Consider the following 20,940-nt stretch of genomic DNA (forward strand, 5'->3'; position numbering starts at 1 on the left):
CTCAATGAAGATTTACTGAAAGAAATAATCAAGTGGAAACAGCTCCCACAAATAGGCAATTTTTTTTCCTCTCTGTTGATGAAGCTGTTGGGTCTTGATGTTGTCTGACCAGTTTTAGGAACAGATCTAGGTATTGATCGACAGTTGGTGGTCAAATGATGGGCAGTCTTCACCACAAGAGAGCATGGGTCATTGTCGGTCACTGTTCTGTGCAGGACACCCCCATCTGTCTGCTGGCCCTAACCCACTACATGAAAATCACTGGCTCTGCTGGGGAAAACACCATCACCTTGAGAAGCAAAGAATTTGAGGAGATTTTTCGGGTTCACAGGGATAACCGCCTCCTGGTACAGCATTCGGAATTAACAAGAGTTCACGGACAATACACAGTGGAGGTAGAAGGACAAGGCTGTGCATTTATCCAGGTAACAGAAGTTCCACCTAAGAGCGGAACAAAGTTTGCCTATAAAAATTCTTCCAGTTTTCTCAATTATATATTTCAGGGGTTATTTTGTCATTTTGACTCTTCTCATGGCTACCTTTACTTTCTCTTACTTTTCCTTTTTTACATTTCTTAACTTTGTTTTCAAGAGAGAGAGAGAGAGAGAGAGAGAGAGAGAGAGGAGCCACTGCAAACCATGCAAACCAAGACCAAACACATGCACCACTTTTTATGGCTGGCTTTATGTGGGTACTGGGGAATCAAATGCAGGCCCAGCAAGCTCTACAAGGTAGCACGTTGGGGCTGGAGAGACTGCTTAGCCGTTAAGGCACTTTGCTGCAAAGCCAAAGGACTCACGTTCAATTCCCCAGTACCCATGTAAAGCCAGATGCACTAGGTGGCACATACATCTGGAGTTTGTTTGCAGTGGCTGGAGGCCTTGGTGTGCTTGTTCTCTTTATCTATTTGCCTCTCTATCTATCTGTTTCTCTCTCAAATAAATAAATGAATAAGTAAATTAAGAAAGAAAGAAAGAGGAATGGAGAGATGACTTAGTGGTTAAGTGCTTCCCTGTGAAGCCTAAGGACCCCGGTTCTAGGCTCAATTCCCCAGGACCCACGTTAGCCAGATGCACAAAGGGGCGTATGCATGTGGAGTTCGTTTGCAGTGGCTGGAGGCCCTGGCATGCCCATTTTCTCTGTCTGTCTGTCCCTCTTTCTCTCTGTGTCACTCTCAAATAAATAAATAAATAATATTAAAAAATAAGACAAAGAAAGAAGGAAGGAAGGAAGGAAGGAAGGAAGGAAGGAAGGAAGGAAGGAAGGAAGAAAGAAAGAAAGAAAGAAAGAAAGAAAGAAAGAAAGAAGCTTGATGTGGTGGTGCAAGCTTTTAATCCCAGCACTCGGAAGGGAGAGGTAGAAGGATTGCTGTGAGTTCGAGGCCACCCTGAGACTATGTAGTGAATGAATTCCAGGTCAGCCTGGGCTAGAGTGAGACTCTACCTTAAAAAAAAGAAAGAGAGAGAGAGAGAAAAGCAAGCACGTTGAACCACTGAGCAATCTCCCCAGCCCACTTTTGTTTCTACTCAATAGCAAAAAATGCAAATTATGCTATAGAAAGGTACTCCCTTTTTTTGTTTGTTTGTTTTTGTTTGTCAAGGTAGGGTTTCACTCTAGCCCAGGCTGACCTGGAATTCACTACGGAGTCTCAGGGTGGCCTCGAACTCACGGCGATCCTCCTACCTCTGCCTCCTGAGTGCTGGGATTAAAGGCGTGCGCCACCACGCCCAGCTTTCCACTTTTTCTTTACTATTTTTAAAACTTTTTATTGACAATTTTCATGAATAAATAGGATGTGCTTCGTTCTTAATCCCCTCCTCTTACCTTTTTTTTTTTAAAATATATTTTATTTATTTATTTATTTGAGAGAGAGAGAGAGAATGGGCACGCCGGGGCCTCCAGCCACTGCAAACGAACTCCAGATGCTTGTGCCCCCTTGTGCATCTGGCTAACGTGGATTCTGGAGAATAGAATCTGGGTCCTCTGGCTTTGCAGGCAAGCACCTTAACCGCTAAGCCATCTCTCCGGCCCCCCTCCTCTTACTTTTTGTCCCCTCCCCCAGCCTCTTTCTCTGAACCCCTTATTCTGCCCGACACGGCCCTTTTCTGATGCGAAAACTGTTTCATCCTCTTCCGTCATCCGCGTAGAACTGGTGCTGGGTGCCGTATGGCAATATTGCGCAGGCTTTGTGGAGGTAACAACAGCTGCTCTGAGGTCATGAAGTATCAGCCACTTCATGTCCACAAGTGCCCCCAAAGTTCTCTCCATCCTGCGGCTCTTACATTTCTTCTTCCCTCTCTTCCACAATGTTCCCTCAGCATGGCGTGACATGTGACAGGTGTTGCCTTAAGCAGGGCGTACTCACCAGCAGTCACTTATGGTCAGCACTTTGATGAGTTTTGAGTCTCCCCAACGGTCAGAGCATGAACGTGAGAGGACCACTAATCTATGGGTATAAGGATGTTATTGAGGTGTAGAGGGCAGTTTAATAAACACTGCGTATCCATTTAGGGAAACAAAACAGCAGTGGTATTCCCCTCTAGGGTCTAGGATCTTCCAAGCCATGGGCTTTTGACTGGGTTTTCAGCAGCAAGCATGAATTCCCTCGCCTCAGATCCAATAAAAGAGCAGTTAGTCACCCCCAAAACAGTTATGGCCCTACTCCACCGGTGAGCACATCTTGCCCGACCGCTCATATAGGATAGATCTACTGCTGGGTAAGACGCTTGAGGACACCCCCGCCCCCGGAAGCAGACTGCATGACACTTTCCATATGACAGCTGGCCAGCTAGGAGACCCAGCTCAATTCCAGCTTGATGTTTCATTGCCCCACAAACAGCATCCCTATTAGTTTTTAAAGTTAGCATATTAAGTTACAGGCTTCATTATGGCATTTTCTTTTTTTTTAAATTTTATTTATTTATTTGCAAGTGACAGACAGAGAGAGAGAAAGAGGCAGTTAGAGAGAGAATGGGCACACCAGGGCCTCCAGGCACTGCAAACGAACTCCAGATGCATGTGCCCCCTTGTGCATCTGGCTAACGTGGGTCCTGGGGAATCGAGCCTCGAACCGGGGTCCTTAGGCATCACAGGCAAGCGCTTAACCGCTACACCATCTCTCCAGCCCTCTTTTTTAATATTTATTTTATTTTATTTATTAGAGAGAGAGAGAGAATGGGCACAAGAGGACCTCTAGCCATATTTCAAATGAACTCCACATGCATGCCCCACCTTGTGCTTACGTAGATACTGGGAATCGAACCTGAGTCCTTAGACTTTGTAGGCATCCGCCTTAACTGTTGAGCCGTCTCTCTAGCCTTCACTGTGGCATTTTAATACACACTTTGTTCTTACCTGTCCCTCTCCTCCATTTCTGTCCCCCATCCCCCTCGGCCTCTCTGTGGGTCCCCTTCCTTCCCTTCAGTAGACCCCTTTCTACTTCCAGGTCAAGTGTTCCATTGGATACTTAAACTCCACCAAGCACAGGAAAGTGGAGAGCTTTCCTGCCTCCTTTAAGATTTCTCCTTCCCACCTCAAGGACCCCTTTCTGGTGTCATGATCTGCACACACATATACACAATGACACACATGCACTTACATACAATTAAATTTTTCAATATAGCCAGCTCACAGACACGTTTGGAGAATTATCATGAAGCGTCCTATATTCATTATATTATGAACAATTTGTGTCGGGCGTGGTGGCGCACGCCTTTAATCCCAGCACTTGGGAGGCAGATGTAGGAGGATCGCCATGAGTTCAAGGCCACCCTGAGATGACAGAGTTAATTCCAGGTCAGCCTGGACCAGAGTGCGGCCCTACCTCAAAAAAACAAAAACAAAAACAAAAATAAAATTTTCAATATAGCCAGTTCACAGACACGTTTGGAGAATTATCACGAAGTGTCCTATATTCATTATATTATGAAGAATTTGTATCTCATGAAAACTAAATTTAATTCAGTCTGATGTCCTGATGACAAATATGTAAAGTGCATTAATAATGGCGTCAGAGAAACAGCACTCACTCCTGTTCCTACTCCAGGAGGTTTCTCAGGGCTTATTGTCCCCTCTAGGCCACCATCAAGTACCACGTGCCACTACCCAAGAAGGCATCTGGATTTTCCCTATCCTTGGCAACAGTGAAGAGCAACTCTTCAGATATGTTCCAGCCTAAATTTAACCTCACGGTGACCCTCAAGTAAGTGTCACATTTTGACGTAAAACTCCCAGGTGAGAGAAGTGATAATATAGCAACAAATTTCGGATAGGATCGGGCAAAGGATGGCCGACGCTAACTCCAGTGAGTTCACACGTCGGTAGGTGACATGTCTATATCATGTCTGTATCACAGTCACTTCCCTGCTGTCTGGATAGACACCCACATTCTGTAGATTTTTTTGTTATTATTTACGTATATACAGCCATGGTGGTAACATCGTTAGCCTCCTGTCGTTCCCCCCCATGGGGATTGTGGGTCTTGCATTCTGGGGGTGGCCAGCAGTCATGGGGGAGAGGCAATGTCTCTGTAGATTTTTAAGCTAAATCAAAGCAAGGCCTACACAAGTGTAAGCTATTTCCTCCTGTGAGCTTCTGCCCTACTGCTATTTTGACATTGCTCAAATTTTGCTGCATGCGAGGAGATTCCCACCGGGTGCCGGGCCATCTGAAGCCAGCATGAAACACAGACATTTTGCTCTGGGTTCTGACTTGGAGATGCGCGGCGGGCATGAGACCAGGGCTCGGAGGTCTTAGATTCGCGCCTTTCATGATCTTCTCCTGCTTCTGTTGCCGTGTGCGATCTCACCCGCCCCTCTCTCCATCATGATTCCCTCAGATGTCTGAAGATGGCTGTCCATCTCGCCTGTCCCCCTGACTTGACACCAGTTACTCTACCCGTCCACCTTCCTCATTGCCATGGCATGCCACGGCTGTGAATACACGTCCCCGTTAATGCTTGTTCTCTTTCTTCGTTTCAGATACACGGGAATCCATAACGCCTCCAACATGGTCCTCGTGGATGTAAAGATGCTGTCTGGGTTTACTCCAGTTCTGTCGTCCGTTGAGGAGGTAAATAATCCCAGCACAATCTTTCAGTGCAGAGAAAGTAATAACAAGCATAAATTGAAAAACCCGTTCGCAAAGACCATAATGGAATGTTTGATTTAAACGTATTTCAGAATTCACATGTGTATTTTCCTTGCTATGTAACAGGAGGGATGGTATTCTTCATTTGTAGTAATTCCAATAGTCGTTAGTCCTATGATTCAGAATATATTTCATTTGTTTTGCATATGTACTTATGGAAACTATGTAGTACAAAGAAACATATCACAAAATAGAACCTGACAAAAATCCTTCGACTGGAACTCTCAAGTGATTTCGTGTGTCTTCCCCGTCCCTCCCTCCCAATTTCTTCAAAGCTTCAAAACAACGGCCAAGTAATGAAGACAGACATAAAGAATGGCCACGTTCTTTTATACTTGAAAAATGTAAGTTAAATAAGATTGTTTCTTCCATGGCTTTGTTTGTTTCCTTGCTGTTTGTGTGTCCTCTGAGGGTAACTGGAAGCTTTGATTTCTATTTCTTCTTTTTAGAAAATTAACTTTATTTTTTTCAATTAAGAAGACAATCCTCACTGCAAAAAGAATAATATATATATAATATATAATATATATATCAATATATAACAATATATATATTATATACATTATATTTTATATTTATATTATATTTACATTTTATATTTATATATTTTAGATAAATAGATAGATAGGTAGATAAAATATATAGAGAAAAATACTGGAAACCAGAGGAGATCAGGAGAAAATCTAAATATAGCCCCACTATTCAGAGATACCCACTGTTAATATTATAGCATGGGACATTTCTGTTTCTCATACACATACATGATTGAGTCTACTGTTAAAAAAAAATGTTATTTTTATTTATTTGATAGCTAGAGACAGAAAGAGAAAGAGGCAGAGAGAGAGAGAATGGGCATGCCAGGGCCTCCAGCCACCAGCCACTGCAAACGAACTCTAGATGCATGTGCCACTTGGTGCATCTGGCTTACAAGGAGCCTGGGGAATTGAGCCTCAAACCAGAGTCCTTAGGCTTCACAAGCAAGCACTTATCCACTAAGCCATCTCTCCAGCCTGTCTACTGTTTTTTCAGTGGCACATCAATGATGATCATTGTTCTGTCCCATATTAACACTTATTTCATGTATATCTTCATCCCCTTTTTCATTCCTTTCCATTACTTACAGGATATAACATAGTTTTGTTAAGATTGACATGTTTTAAAAAAGGTTATTGGAATTGTATATATTTAATGCATACAGTGTGGTGTTCTGATCAGTTGTGAATTGATTATTGTGATCAAGGTAATTAACAAAGTCATCCCTTCATATGATTACTTTTCATGTGATTAGAATGCTTAAAATCTACACTCAGGATGTCAAGTCTATAATGGTATCGTTGACTATAGATGTCACGCCATATATTAGACCTTTAGAACTGGTTCATTTGACATAACTAAAATTTTATACATCAACATCTCCCCATTGTCCCTCCCTTCTAGCTAACTGTTCCCTTCATATCTGTAAATTTGACTTTATGTCCCATTTCTAAGACCACAGGGTATTTTTAGTATTGCGTGGCTCATTTCACTTTGTGCCATTTCATTCATTAGCAAAGCTGTCATGTGGAAGGAATTCCTTTTAAAAGATGAAATTGCCGGGCGTGGTGGCGCACGCCTTTAATCCCAGCACTCAGGAGGCAGAGGTAGGAGGATCACCATGAGTTCAAGGCCACCCTGAGACTACAGAGTTAATTCCAGGTCAACCTGGACCAGAGTGAGACCCTACCTCGAAAAAAAAAAGAAGATGAAATTATTTTCTATCATGCATATATGACAGATTTTCTGTACCCATTTACGTGTTGATGAGAAACACTTTGGTTACTTCCAGAATGTGGCAATTGTGAATCTTGCTACAATGACTTTGGCTGTGTGTGGCCAAGACAGTACCATGAATGCAAACTGCAAGTAGGTTTCCTGGGTCATATAATAGTCCAATTTTTACGGTTTTGAAGGAACTCCAAACTATGGTATGAATTTTAGAGACATCTTTTCTATGGAAATTATATATTATATATAAATTACGTAACTATAGAAAATTACCACTCACACAAACGTCTACAATCCTCTAACATCTTCAGCTAAATTTCTTGACCCTCAATACAAGTTTTGCATGAATTAGTGTGAGCTAACTTATTGGTTTTGATATTAAGTAAGATAATGATGACCTGGACTTCTCAATCTTATAGCTCATGAACTTCTAGAGATAATTTTCTCAGTGAGCCTTTTTCACAGACCTGCTAAGGCATATTTGTAATTGTGTCTCTAGGTTTCTGGTACAGCGATCAGTTTTACCTTTTCTGTGGAGCAAAGCAACCCGGTGTCCAACATTCAGCGGGCCCCCGTCGTGGTCCGCAATTACTATGAGCATGGTAAGCAAGCAATGACAGTCCCCACAGCTGCCAGACAAATCTATACCTAAAACTGTCAGCTACTGTGTTCCAAAATTATTCCCTATCTTCAATAACTAAGCAGTCAGTGGCTTTTCTTTTTTTTTTTAATATTTTTTGTTCACTTTTATTTATTTATTTGAGAGTGACAGACACAGGGAGAAGGACAGATAGGGGCAGAGAGGAGAGAGAATGGGCGCGCCAGGGCCTCCAGCCACTGCAAACGAACTCCAGACACGTGCACCCCCTTGTGCATCTGGCTAACGTGGGACCTGGGGAACCGAGCCTCGAACCGGGGTCCTTAGGCTTCACAGGCAAGCGCTTAACCGCTAAGCCATCTCTCCAGCCCGGCTTTTCTTTTTAAGATTTATTTTTATTTATTTATTAGAGAGAAAGAGAGAGAGACTGAGAGTGGGCACAGCCAGGGCCTCCAGCCACTACAAACCAACTCCAGACATATGCCACCAGATAGATGCCACCTTGTGCATCTGGCTTAAGTGGGACCTGGAGAATCAAATCTGGGTCCTTAGGCATCACAGGCATGCACCTTAACCGCTAAGCCATCCCTCCAGCACTTTGTTTCTTGTTTGTTTGGTTTTTTTTTTTTTAAGATTTCCATGGCTTTTCTTTGTGTGATGAATTTTATTCCATGAATGGATTCTGACTGTGCCAGTTAGTAGAGCATTTCAACACTTAGCCATCTTTCTGATATGATGTGAAACGGTTACACCTTAACTTGAAATACTAACCTTGCTAAGTCTTCTTACTGTTATCATTATTATTAAAATAAGCCAACATTTACTACTCCATGCTGTGTCTGTGGGCTGTGACTCAAGAACAGGAGAGGACCACATTTCAAAACACTTACCGATATGTTGCAGACAGCACGGAACACTCCCCTGGGAGGTCAGAGCTATCCATTTCTTGCTGAAGGTCGGACGAGGTGTGTCCAGCTGCACCATCCCTGCACAAAGCCTCGCTCCGTCATTTACCAACTGAACACATTTCATCAGATGGCTTGAACTTCAGCGAAGCACTTAAGGATTGCTTACCTTGAGAACTTACTGGAAAGATTAGCTCCGATGTCTTCTTGTACATAGTTGGGGATTTCATAACGATGCATGTTCCTTTTATTTTCCAGATGAATATGCATTTGATTCTTACCTCATCGATAGTACTTCTGTTTCCCAATAAGATAAAACAAAGCACAGGTAAGGAATTATCTCCGTCAAAGAGCACTGAGAAGATAGATGTCTGGTAATAAAATGAATATATAAAGATACCACAATGGGTGAAACAAAGAGAAGTCTCTAGAGCTTGCTAAGGTTTACGCAGGCATTTGATAATCATTGAGGTTATGTTATTTTCTTTAAAAGAGGTTTAAAGGGGTTCATAGCTATATATGTACTCCTTACCAATCCCTCATTTTTGTCTTATAAATTAACAGATATATACATATATATAAGTGTGTGTGTTGTATATATAATATAAATTACATATGCATACATATTTATATACATGTACATGTATATTGCATAAATATATCTTTTGCACATCTTAAATGCATATATTTTTATATCTGTATAGAAATATGCATACATTTCTTTGTTGTTTAAACCCTATTTTAAATCCTAGTGGGAAAACACTTCTTTGAATAGACTCTTCTTCTGCTGTCTCACCTGGGAAAGAATCATGACCCACCTCACAGCTTGAAGACTCTGCAATTCACTATGACTTCTTGTCAAATTTTATTTCTTGCCAGGCGTGGTGGCACACGCCTTTAATCCCAGCACTCGGGAGGCAGAGGTGGGAGGACTGCCATGAGTTCAAGGCCACCCTGAGATGACAGAGTTAATTCCAGGTCAGCCTGGACCAGAGTGAGACCCTACCTCAAAAAAACAAAAAAATATATATATTATTTCTTTTCTACCCCCATTAAATGCTGTCGTTTCGCACCTGAGTCCAGTATGTTCTCTTGTTACCTCATCGTTTCATTCTATTAATCTTGGGAGTTTGTTTGATAGCAACTGAATAATTTATTTTGGTCAAATTTTTGGACCGTACAGCATGTAGAACTTGAGCTTCTAATATTCCAAAGTGAGAACAGATTTACTAGTACAAGGCTGGGAGGCAGGCAGAGGGCATTTTATCTTTTGATAACTGCTATGGTTCTGAGCTTATCATTTATTGCTAGAAAATGATAGTAAATGACCACTCTTTGCCTAACAACACACTATTATGGAAGTGAATCAGCACTGAAAACAGAAGGAAGGAGGAATTGGAGAAAGGCTGGAAACTAAAATGTTCTGTACTGACAGACTTTGGGTTCTGATAGACACCCTCCAGACAGACAAAGGCTATGACCAAAGACTCCATTTGTGGGACTGGAGAGGTTGCTTAGGTTAAGGCACTTTCCTGGGAAGCCTAAGGAGCCATGTTGGACTCTCCAGATCTCACCTAAGCCAGAAGCACAAAGGTGAGGCAAGTGCAAGGTCGCACATGACCACTAGGTGGCACAAGCATCTGGCATTCGATTGCAGTGCCCGAGGCCCTGGCGCACCAATTCTCTCTCCTCTTCTCTCTGTCTCTCACTCTCAAATAAAATTTAAAAAGACTCCATTTGTGAAGCTAAAGAATTTAGAAACAGGATCCCATGTACTATCAGGATTCAACAATTTTTTAAAAATATTTAGATCGACATGTGTACTCATGTGCTTCCCTGCCAAATCACGAATTTTAACAATGTGTCTGTCCATCCGCGTGAGGCTTATGCACCTGCATTCTACTTGGTAAGACTTCCTGATGCCATCTCAGCTCTCCTACTTTACCAAATACAGCAGGTTTGGGAAGGGAGTCTGGATAGAGAATAGAGCTAAGGACTTTGCTAAGAGGAGCTTGAACATTAAGAAGTGAATAAGGGGCAGGTTGAGAAGGAAGGAGCCGGGTAAAAAAAAAACTGTGCGGAAGACCAGGAAGGGAAGATGAAAAAAATAAAAAAAGTATGATTTCATGGAAGCCATGTGAAATTTAAGGATGGGCTGGAGAGACGGCTCAGCAGCTAAGGCATTTTCCTGCAAAGCTTAAGAACTCAGGTTCAATTCCACAGTACCCATGTAAGGCCAGATGCACAAAGCGGTACATGCATCTGGGGTTTGTTTGCAGTGACTGGAGGCCCTCACACACACATCTCTGTCTCTCTTCTATCTCTCTCTGCTTGCAAATAAATAAATAAATGATTTTTAAAAAAGGAAAAAAACTCTTGCCGGGCGTGGTGGCTCACACCTTTAATCCCAGCACTCGGGAGGCAGAGGTAGGAGGATCGCCGTGAGTTCAAGGCCACCCTGAGACTCCATAGTGAATTCCAGGTCAGCCTGGGCTACAGTGAGATCCTACCTGGAAAAAACAAAAAACAAAAAACCCTCTCAAGGAACCAGAGGTGATCCACAGTGTCCAGCACCACTGATAGTCAAGGACAATGAGGCTGCAGATCTGGTCATTCACTGATAAAGAGAAAGCCGTTGTTGTTGGTTTGGAGCATCCAAATTAACTGAATTCATCCTTCCTGAAAACCGTCAGCAGATGTAAGGAGAAGAGTTACACTTTGCACGGGGTGGGAATAGAGTTTCCTCGAACCTTCTAACAGGCTGTTTTTATTTTTATAAAAATAGGGATGTTAGTGTCTCCCTCAGCTAATTTAATCCGCACATCTAAAGCCACGGCTGTCAGCCTTCAGGGTCACCCAGTATCGCCCACATGACGAAATCACAGGGGCTGTATCGGGATTCTGAATCCGTCAGTCCAGGTAGAACATTAACAATTCATATTTCTAGCCCAGCGTGTTGGTGCCCACCTTAAATCCCAGAGCTCAAGAGGCAGAAGTAGGAGGATCACCATGAGTTCAAGTCCACCCTGAAGCTACATAGTCAGCTGTGGTTAAAGGGAGACCTTACCCCAAAGAAGAAGAAGAAAAAAAAAAAAAAGAATCTGATTGGGTGTGGTGGCGCACGTCTTTAATCCCAGCACTCGGGAGGCAGAGGTAGGAGGATCACTGTGAGTTCAAGGCCACCCTGAGACTCCATAGTGAATTCCAGGTCAGCCTGGGCTAGAGTGAGACCCTACCCCCCCAAAAAAAAAGAAAGAAAAAAAGAAAAGAAAGAAAGAAAGAAAAAAAAAAGAAAAGAGAATTTGTACTTCAAAACAATTCCAAGGTATTGCTGAGCCCCAGACAGCAACTGAAATCCCCTGATCTGGGGACTCATCTGAGGGACTAAAAGCTCTCTGGCCATGTTGGCCTTGCTGTTCCAACTGTGGTCAGACGGCCAACAGCACTGACATTGCCTTGAGCCTCTTAGAAAGCAGAGCATCACGTCCTATCCACACATACTGACGAGAAGCCTATGCTGATAGGACCCTCAGATAACTCATGTGCATACTTATTAAAGTACAAGGTGCTGTGGCCAGGATTGAATTCCTCCGGGTATCCATGGAGGTATAAATTGCTCGTACTGGTCACCAATCCTTGGACGGTCTCACTTTCTTTCTTATCTTGTTCATGGCTTCCTGTTCCTTTCTAACCCTCTAGCCTGTCCAATCTACAGCCCACAGACCACTTGCAGCCACATGTGGCCAAGGATAACGATGCACAGTTACGCATGGGCCTCAACAGAAAATTGTAAATTTAAATGAAATATTTTGTGATTGTGTGTGTGTGTGCGTGTGTCACTCAATTACAAGGTATTCAAACATGAACCTTGTAGATGACAATGTTGTGTCACAATGGTAAAAGGCTGAGGAGATGGCTCAACAGTTAAAGGCACTTGTTTGTAAAGCCTGCTGGCCCAGGTCCAATTCCCCAGTACCCACATAACGCCAGACACATAACGTGATGCATGTGCCTGGAGTTTGTTTGCAGTGGCAAGAAGCCCTGGTGTGATCATATTCATTCTTTCTCCCTCTCTCTCTCTCTCTCTGTCTCTCTCTCTGTCTCTCTCTCTCTCTCTCTCTCTCTCTGTCTCTCTCTCTGTCTCTCTCTCTCTCTCTCTCTCTCTCTCGTTTCTCTCTGTCTTTCTGTGTGTGTATATGTGTGTGCCTCTCTCTTCCTCTCTTTCTTTCTCTTACTCAAATATTAGTTAATTAAATTTATTTTTTTAAATAAAGGTTAGACAACCTTCTGGGGTCTGATGCAATGTAATAGTCAAAATAAAAATTTTGAACAAGCTACCTTTCTATGTTTTTTTGGTTGTTTACCTGAGAGGCTCTTGCCTTCTTTTTTACATTATAAAACTTGAGGCTTGTTGAAGCTTCCAGGGTCCTTGGAGGAGCTGTGGTTCTCCTAAGCCAATCGCGTACTCACAGCTAGAATCAAAAGAGCAGAGTCTGCGATGGATGGACGCTGAGGGGTCAGTGGAAGGGAAGCCTGAAGATCAGCCCCCGTGGGAGGGGGAGTTGAGCCGCAATGCTGCCCCAAGCAGAGGTCTCAGTATAACCCACGGGGTCCAGGGTACTGAGACTGGGGCTCTGAGATGGTCTTCCGGAGTTACCCTAACTGAAGCCAGGCCTTCATACCGACACAGCATAGCACATGTTGTTGCTCACTGAGCTGCCCCCAAACAGCAAGGGGAATGTGGAATGAAAGGTCTCTTGAGGGCTGGAGAGATGGCTTAGCGGTTAAGCGCTTGCCTGTGAAGCCTAAGGACCCCGGTTCGAGGCTCGATTCCCCAGGACCCACGTTAACCAGATGCACAAGGGGGCGCACGTGTCTGGAGTTCGTTTGCAGTGGCTGGAGGCCCTGGCGTGCCCATTCTCTCTCTCTCTCTCTCTCTCTCTCTCTCTCTCTCTCTCTCTCTCTCTCAAATAAATAAATAAAACTGAATGAACGGTCTCTTGAAGCTGAGCAAAATGCCCAGAGCCAAATTCATCTGAGTGCCAAGAGTCCCTGGGACTGCCACCACCCGCTGGGATAATGTGTGGCTCTGAACCCCAGCTCAGGTCAGGCAATGAGGAATCTAGGTCAGTTCTTCTGTGGGCACAGAGACATGACCCGTATAGCTCTGCAATGGTTTGACCCCTAGAGAAGAGAATAACAGAGATGTGGGAGAAAATCCGTGCATGTGTGTGTGTGTGCATGCTGTGGTGCTGCAAGCTAACCCGCCTATGGTGGCCGGAGCAGAAAGCAGGCTGTCCTGCTCCATCTGTCTTCCCCCAGCTCTTGTCTGGAGCCAGAGTCTCTTTCCTGATGCCAGGGCTCTGTCCCCTCCAGGACCGAAGTTACAGGCACGCCTGGCCACCCCCGCCCCCGCTGCTTTATTACGGGATCTGGAAATTCGAAGTCTGGCCGTGGGTCTCAGCCTCTCCTGCCGGCACCAAAAGCCCCTTCTCCACGGAGCCGTCTCCCCAGCCCTGGACAAATCATTCTCTCTGCCGGCATCTGTCCTCTATTTCGAACGCGGCCAGCATGACTCTTTCAGGATCTCCACAGTTACCCAGGGACAAAGAATAATGATATCCGTGGGCCACTCACAGCGCTGTTGCTCTCTGAAATCTGCCAAATAAGATAATAAAGCATTGACTTTAATATATATATCTTAATTTATTTATTTATACGAGAGAAAGAAAGAGAGACAGAATGGGCATGCCGGGGCCTCTAGCCACTGCAAACGAACTCCAGAAGCATGCGCCAAGATATGCATCTGGCTTAGATGGGTTCTGGGGTATTGAACCTGGGTCCATAGGCTTTGCAGGTAAGTGCCTTAACTGTTAAGCCATGTCTCCAGCCCAAAAACATTGATTCTTTTTAAAGTCTCTATCAGGAGTCCTGTAACTAACTTGTCACTGATGAAGATCGTCCTTACCCCTTTTTACAACTCGTTCCTTTTTTCCTAGTCGGCGTCACGGGGATCGGTGAATGCTTCCTACTTCTTGCTCCTGCCTCAGAGAAACTCTGCAGGGGGGTCAGGACAAAGGCTCGGCCCTTGTGAATCACCTACGTCCTACAGTAATACGCTTTGTGACTACCATTTTGGAGTATGTGTGTGACACAGAGAAACTTAGTCTCTCTGGAGACTTACCCAAATATTTACTATGCTGATCACTTTAATGATACCACTTCGTCTAATTCTCCACTACAAGCTAATGAAGTGCTGTCATTGTGATTCCCAGGTGTAGACAAAAAGAAAAGGAAGAAGGAGGAGCAGCAGCAGCAGCAGCAGCAGGGGGAATTTAAGTAACTCACGCAAGGTCAGTCAGCTGGTCAGTGGCAGTACAGGTAGAAAACACTGGCCAAGAGACTTCAGGGCCTCTACCTTCCTTCTGTAACTGACTTGTAAGGAAAATATTGTCAACGACAAAAGGATTATCATTTCTTATTGTCACAACAAAAGTTGTAACTTGGTCTAGAGAGATGGCTTCGCGGTTAAGCGCTTGACTGTGAAGCCTAAGGACCCCGGTTCGAGGCTCGATTCCCCAGGATCCACGTTAGCCAGACGCACAAGGGGGCGCACGCGTCTGGAGTTCATTTGCAGTGGCTGGAGGCCCTGGTGCGCCCATTCTCTCTCTGTCTGTCTCTTTCTCTGTCTGTCACTCTCAAATAAATAAATAAATAAATAAATTTGAAGTTGTAACTTATTCAAAGGATTTCCATCCACTACAAATCTGTCCCAGCATAGGACATCTATTCCTAGTTACACAGTTCCTGAAAGAAATTCCTAACTTACTAAGACAGCTGAATGTCAAATCAAATAATGACCTTCAAAACCATTATTATGTGCAGGAATGAGAATGCTGCAGGTTTGAGGCCAAAAGCTCACACTGGGGCTTCACACCAGATGCGCCTTAAGGGAGAAGAGAGGTGAACCATGCTACCCCATTTACCCACTGAGGTCCAAGAACAGGTTTTGCAGGGGGGTGGGGGGGAAACAAGTTCTTATTTATTACATGACTCATGGTAAAATCCTAGAAATCTTCTCCTAATCCCTTCAGCTTCTGAGTAAGAAAGATATATGGAAGGTTACGCAAGCGGTGGATGGTCGAGGGTTGTGAAATGGACAGGGAATCTTCCCATAAGTGACACGTTTCCTTAATATTTAAAACGATGAACCCTTTCTAAGAAACTCTGCTTTAAGGACAGAGGAGGAGGAAAGGTAGAAAAGGCACATAAAAAGAAAAAATTTATATTTCAAAATTAACTTTGAGTACCAGGAGCAAGACTGGAAGCATAATTCATTAGGTTTTTGTTTGTTTGTTTTGTTTTGTTTTGTTTTGTTTTTACTTTTCATAGGAATATGTTACTTCTTTGTGTTTTTTTAAATTTAATTTATTTATTTTCAAGCAGAGAGAGAGAGAGAGAGAGGAGAGAGACAGAAATAGAATGGGCACGCCAGGTCCTCCAGTCACTGCAAACAAATTCCAGATGCATGCACCACTTTGTGCATCTGGCTTACGTGGGTCCTGGAGAATCAAACCTGCATCCTATGGCTTCACAGGCAAGTGCCTTAACCACTAAGCCATCGCTGCAGCCCACTCTTTATGTTTTAAGAATATGTATTCCTCATATATTCTTCAATAATCTTTATAAGCAAAGACATCTGGATATAATGTTTTCTTATTTTAAGCTTATAAATACTCAGTGGAAATAACCTGTGCTCCATTGCTATAATAATTTACTCCAACATATTAACAAGATATTCTGACTTGTGTCTTGTTTATATCTCATTTGGATGATTACTGAAGTTATTGTTTTGTTTCATAAAGAAAACCAGTTGCCCTTTGGAGAAAAGAAGAAATTCAAACACAAGGCATCCCAAATGCATTCTTTTTTTATATTTTATTTGTTTATTTATTTGAGAGAGGGAAAGAGGCAGAGAGAGAATGGGCACACCAGGGCCTCCAGCCACTGCCAACGAACTCCAGATGCATGCGCCACCACCTTGTGCATCTGGCTTACATGGGTCCTGGGGAATCGATCCAGGGTCCTTTGGCTTTGCACACAAATGTTTTAACTGCTAAGCCACCCCCCCCCCCAAATGCATTCTTGGCGGTAGTAATAATCTTAAAATTGGGGTATTGCTTTGCAGTTTGTTTGGGACTCTTCGTTATAGAAATTATATGGAGGCCTTATTCCAACTCGGCGTCATTACAGCTGTGAGGAGACGGATCTGTGCATCACGGGATGAGGCGATGGGCACCGGATGCGTGTGGAGAGAGCGAGGGGAAATTCCCATATCTGGAAATGGTGTGGCCAGTTCCCCTGGGAGCCCAGCCATGTCATCATTTCTCCACTTTCCACACACCCTTCATTCCTCCCTTATAAATGATGAAACCTTTGCTCACATCAGGAGGGAATTCCCCATACAATGGTCTGAGGATCAGAAATGACTACTCTGTGTCCTGTATGCAAACAGCATGCTTGTTCAAGTGCCTGGCCTTAAAAATTCATATATAGCTATGCTTACCTGTGCATTGTATTAACTTCAACCCCACAACCTCCTTTCTCCGCACATCAGGGGTAAGGGAACTGTTCTATCTTTTCATTTGTTTGTTCGTTTTTCAAGGCAGGGGTCTCGTTCTAGCCCAGGCTGATCTGGAACTCACTCTGTAGTCCCAGGCTGGCCTCAAACTCACAGTAATTCTCCTACCTCTGGGATGAGAGGTGTGTAGCCCCACATGGGGCACTGTCCGTATCTTTGCTCTCAAGGACACCTGCCTCAACTGCCCTTCTGTCCATCTGTGTAGACTGGACCCTCCACAGATAGGACTTCTCTCCTGATGTAAACTTCAACCAGGGGCTGTCTGCCACGTACTTTGACAAGAACAACAAGCCAGTGTGCATCACCACCGCCACGGAGACTTGAAGATATCCCCTGCTGTGAGCGCAATAGAAGCCCGCCACAGACAAGAGCTTGCTTTTCCAAGAATTACCAACTTAGGGCTGGAGAGATGGCTTAGCGGTTAAGCACTTGCCTGTGAAGCCTGAGGACACTGGTTCGAGGCTCGACTCCCCAGGACCTGCATTAGCCAGATGCACAAGGGGGTGCACATGTCTGGAGTTCGTTTGCAGAGGCTGGAGGCCCCGGCGTGCCCATTCTCTCTCTCTCTCTCTCTCTCTCTCTCTCTCCCTCTTTCTCTCTCTGTCTGTCACTCTCAAATAAATCAATAAAAAACATAAAAAAACAAGCAAGAATTACTGACTTAGTCCAAACTCTAGACCTCAGGGAACACAAAGTACTTGGAGATAATTTAGAAAGGGAAGAAAATGAAATGCATGAATTCCCCTGCCAGGACACACTGAAAGGAGGGCATCCAGCCCTGGCGGGAGGCTCATCTGAGCATGGTGCTCTGTAAAAATAAGGTACATTCCTTGTCTCCTGAAAGTCCACTTTAGCTTCTAAAGCAATACTGTTCTATTACTTTCCTGGGCTCTGTTTATAAGAAATAAAAATGGGCGTGGCCTTGCCAAAATCCAGGGGGCTAAGGCAGGAGATAATAAAAGTGATCAAGAAACATTTTAGGGCATTCTCTTGCAAGCACAGGCTCCAGCCTGCCTTATGTTTATGAAAGTGGTTTCCATAGCTGTGCCAAAGTAACAACTTAAATAAATCTTCACTATGATATGACAACTTATTTTGCTGAATTAATTAATGCCACTTCATTAGGCACTATACCACACGTATAAACTATTTGGAGCAAAGAAAGGTAATTCTTATAACAATAAATTTATTAGTTACTACTTTAGAAATTTATTCATTTTCATTTTTCTTCTGAGATTGTTTCCTTGTGCAGCCCCAGCACATATTACTTAAACTAGCAAGCAATCTTCCCTCCATAACCTCCCATGTGCTGAGGTTACAAATGTTTCTTTTTTTATGTCAATTTTTTTCTTTTGGTTTTTTTAATATTTTATTTTTTATTTATTTATTTGACAAAGAAAGAGAGAGAGAGAATGGGCACGCCGGGGCCTCCAGCCACTGCAAACGAACTCCAGACGTGTGTGCCCCCTTATGCATCTGGCTAACCTGGATACTGGGGAATCGAACCTAAGCCATCCGTCCAGCTCCAAATGTTTCTTTTACCATCATAGTAAAGATTTAACATCTGGAATTACTTCTTCTTGAAATTGTGTGTGTGTGTGTGTGTGTGTGTTGCACAAATACAGAATATGTAAAATCACATCAACAATTAGTGACAGAAAGTACATGCAAGTATTTAATTTTTTCAATCTAAGCTTCCTTAAGGCATTTTCTATTTTTTCCAGTTTTGACATTTTTGTACACATATAAATTGTATTTTGATCTTATTGCCCCCTAATTATCCTCTCTTAGGCTCCTTACCTTCCCATTAACACCCATGTTCTCCATGAAGCCTCATCTTACTTTCATGCCTTGAAAAAAATATCAGGCTGGAGGGATGGCTTAGCAGATAAGGTGTTTGCCTGCAAAAGCCAAAGGACCCAGGTTCAATTCCCCAGACTCTACATAAGCCAGATGCACAAGATGGCACATACATCTGGAGTTCATTTGCAGATGCTAAAGGTCCTGACATGCCTATTCTCTCTCTCTCTCTCTCTCTCTCTCTCTTTCCCTCTCTCTCTTTCTCTCCCTTTTTCTCTCTGTCAAACAAATAAATATTTTTTTTTTTAATTGAAAATAACCATTGAGTTAAAGTAGGGCTTCTTGCATGATTTTGGCTGGAAGGTTATTTACTATAAAATGGGAAACTTATTCGTGGGTACACCACTGAGGAACCCGACTCTCCATCTCCCAGCAACCACTGTGTCCTTAGCTTCTCTGACAGATGGGGGGGGGTCTCATGCGCCATTCTCCCATCAATGGTGAAATATTGGCAGACTCAGTCTTATGCTGGAAACAACAGCTACTATCAATTCATGAGCTAAACAGCCAAGTCCTACGCAGAGGGCAGCCTCTTGCAGTTCTCTTTCCCATCCTCCTATGCCTTCTTAGTTGTTTTTAAACTGCTTCCATTACAATAGCTATATGTGAATCTTTTTAAAAAAAAAAAAAAAAAAAGTTATCTGGTACTGAGGACACTCAACACCTGTCAAACCAGAGACCAGAGGCTCCTAAGTGCCCATCACTGAAGTAGACTTAAAATGCTGCCAGCAAAGCCGGGCGTGGTGGCGCACGCCTTTAATCCCAGCACTCGGGAGGCAGAGGTAGGAGGATCGCCGTGAGTTCGAGGCCACCCTGAGACTCCATAGTGAATTCCAGGTCAGCCTGAGCTAGAGTGAGACCCTACCTCGAAAAACAAAAAAAAAAAAAATGCTGCCAGCATGGTTTGCAGAAGAGGGGGTGGAAAGATTGTTAGAGCCACAATTTGGGACGTTTTGCATAGAGACATTGCCTCTCCCCCTCCCCCACCATAATGCAAGAACAGCAATCCCCATGGGGTCGACCTGCATTGCAAACGAAGAAGGTCTCTAGGCACTAAGGCTGAATTTTCATCACAGATTTAGGTCTCCACTACGAAACACTTTAGCAAGATACCAATGCTTTTTTTTTTTTTTAATTTTTTTTTATTTGAGAGCAACAGACACAGGGAGAAAGACAGATAGAGGGAGAGAGAGAGAGAATGGGCGAGCCAGGGCTTCCAGCCTCTGCAAACGAACTCCAGATGGGTGCGCCCCCTTGTGCATCTGGCTAACGTGGGACCTGGGGAACCGAGCCTTGAACCGGGGTCCTTAGGCTTCACAGGCAAGCGCTTAACAGCTAAGCCATCTCTCCAGCCCCCGATGCATTTTAATAATTGAATCCGTTGAAATGTTTCATTTGTGCTTGAAACTTTCCTCTAGCTACCTAACATTAGTCTATGACATGTCCGAACAGGGTTTCTTGCAAATGAGATGATGACACAAGACACAGCTAATAACGTGAGTGTTGGGAGGTGACTAACTTCATTGTAGGTTACGTGTGTCACATTCATCTTAAGAACGATTCAGGAAACGGTTGCAAAATCCCCAGCTGGGTATATAGTGCAAGGTTCGCTTTCCCGGCCCATGGGAATGTGTGCGCTCCCAGCACGGTGAGCTGTGCGGATCCAGAGAGAAGTCTGTGGGGCTCTTCACCTTTGGGGAGCATGATGTGGATGAGACTGTTTCTGGGCATTTTACTCTGCCATGTGGCTCTCTCTCAGACTCCAAAAGTGTAAGTGATTGCATAGACTTTTATTACTATATACAAAAGCCAAAGGGAGCTTGGGACTGAAAATTCAAACTTACTGCATCTTTATTGCAGCAATTTGATTTTCAGTAATAGTTTCCTTTTGGGGTGTGTGTGCATGTGTGTGGGGGGGTGTAGGGGGATATGTGCATATGCTTGTGTGTGCATGCGTGTGCAGATGAGCGGCCTCATGCACATGTATGAGGATGTCGGGTGCCCACTCTGTTGCCCTTTGACCT

The 20,940-nt window shown here is 43.7% G+C and overlaps 2 protein-coding genes across 2 annotated transcripts in view; both read left to right on the forward strand.

Annotated features, from left to right (window-relative positions):
• Positions 1-8,726, forward strand: part of LOC101610575 (ovostatin homolog) — a 57,018-nt gene extending 48,292 nt beyond the window's left edge. Inside the window, exons 30-35 of the mRNA XM_045139796.1 lie at positions 216-425; positions 4,077-4,201; positions 4,980-5,070; positions 5,424-5,492; positions 7,412-7,514; positions 8,674-8,726. Of these exons, the coding sequence (XP_044995731.1) occupies positions 216-425; positions 4,077-4,201; positions 4,980-5,070; positions 5,424-5,492; positions 7,412-7,514; positions 8,674-8,726 (651 nt within the window). The remainder of the gene's footprint in view (positions 1-215; positions 426-4,076; positions 4,202-4,979; positions 5,071-5,423; positions 5,493-7,411; positions 7,515-8,673) is intronic.
• A 2,559-nt stretch (positions 8,727-11,285) lies between these two features.
• The window catches only part of LOC105944787 (ovostatin-like), a 97,813-nt gene continuing 88,158 nt past the window's right edge, over positions 11,286-20,940 (forward strand). The window contains exons 1-2 of the mRNA XM_045139798.1: positions 11,286-11,334; positions 16,604-16,670. Coding sequence (XP_044995733.1) covers positions 11,286-11,334; positions 16,604-16,670 — 116 coding nt within the window. The remainder of the gene's footprint in view (positions 11,335-16,603; positions 16,671-20,940) is intronic.

Source organism: Jaculus jaculus, chromosome 23 (assembly GCF_020740685.1).
Source record: "Jaculus jaculus isolate mJacJac1 chromosome 23, mJacJac1.mat.Y.cur, whole genome shotgun sequence".
Lineage (NCBI taxonomy): Eukaryota > Metazoa > Chordata > Mammalia > Rodentia > Dipodidae > Jaculus > Jaculus jaculus.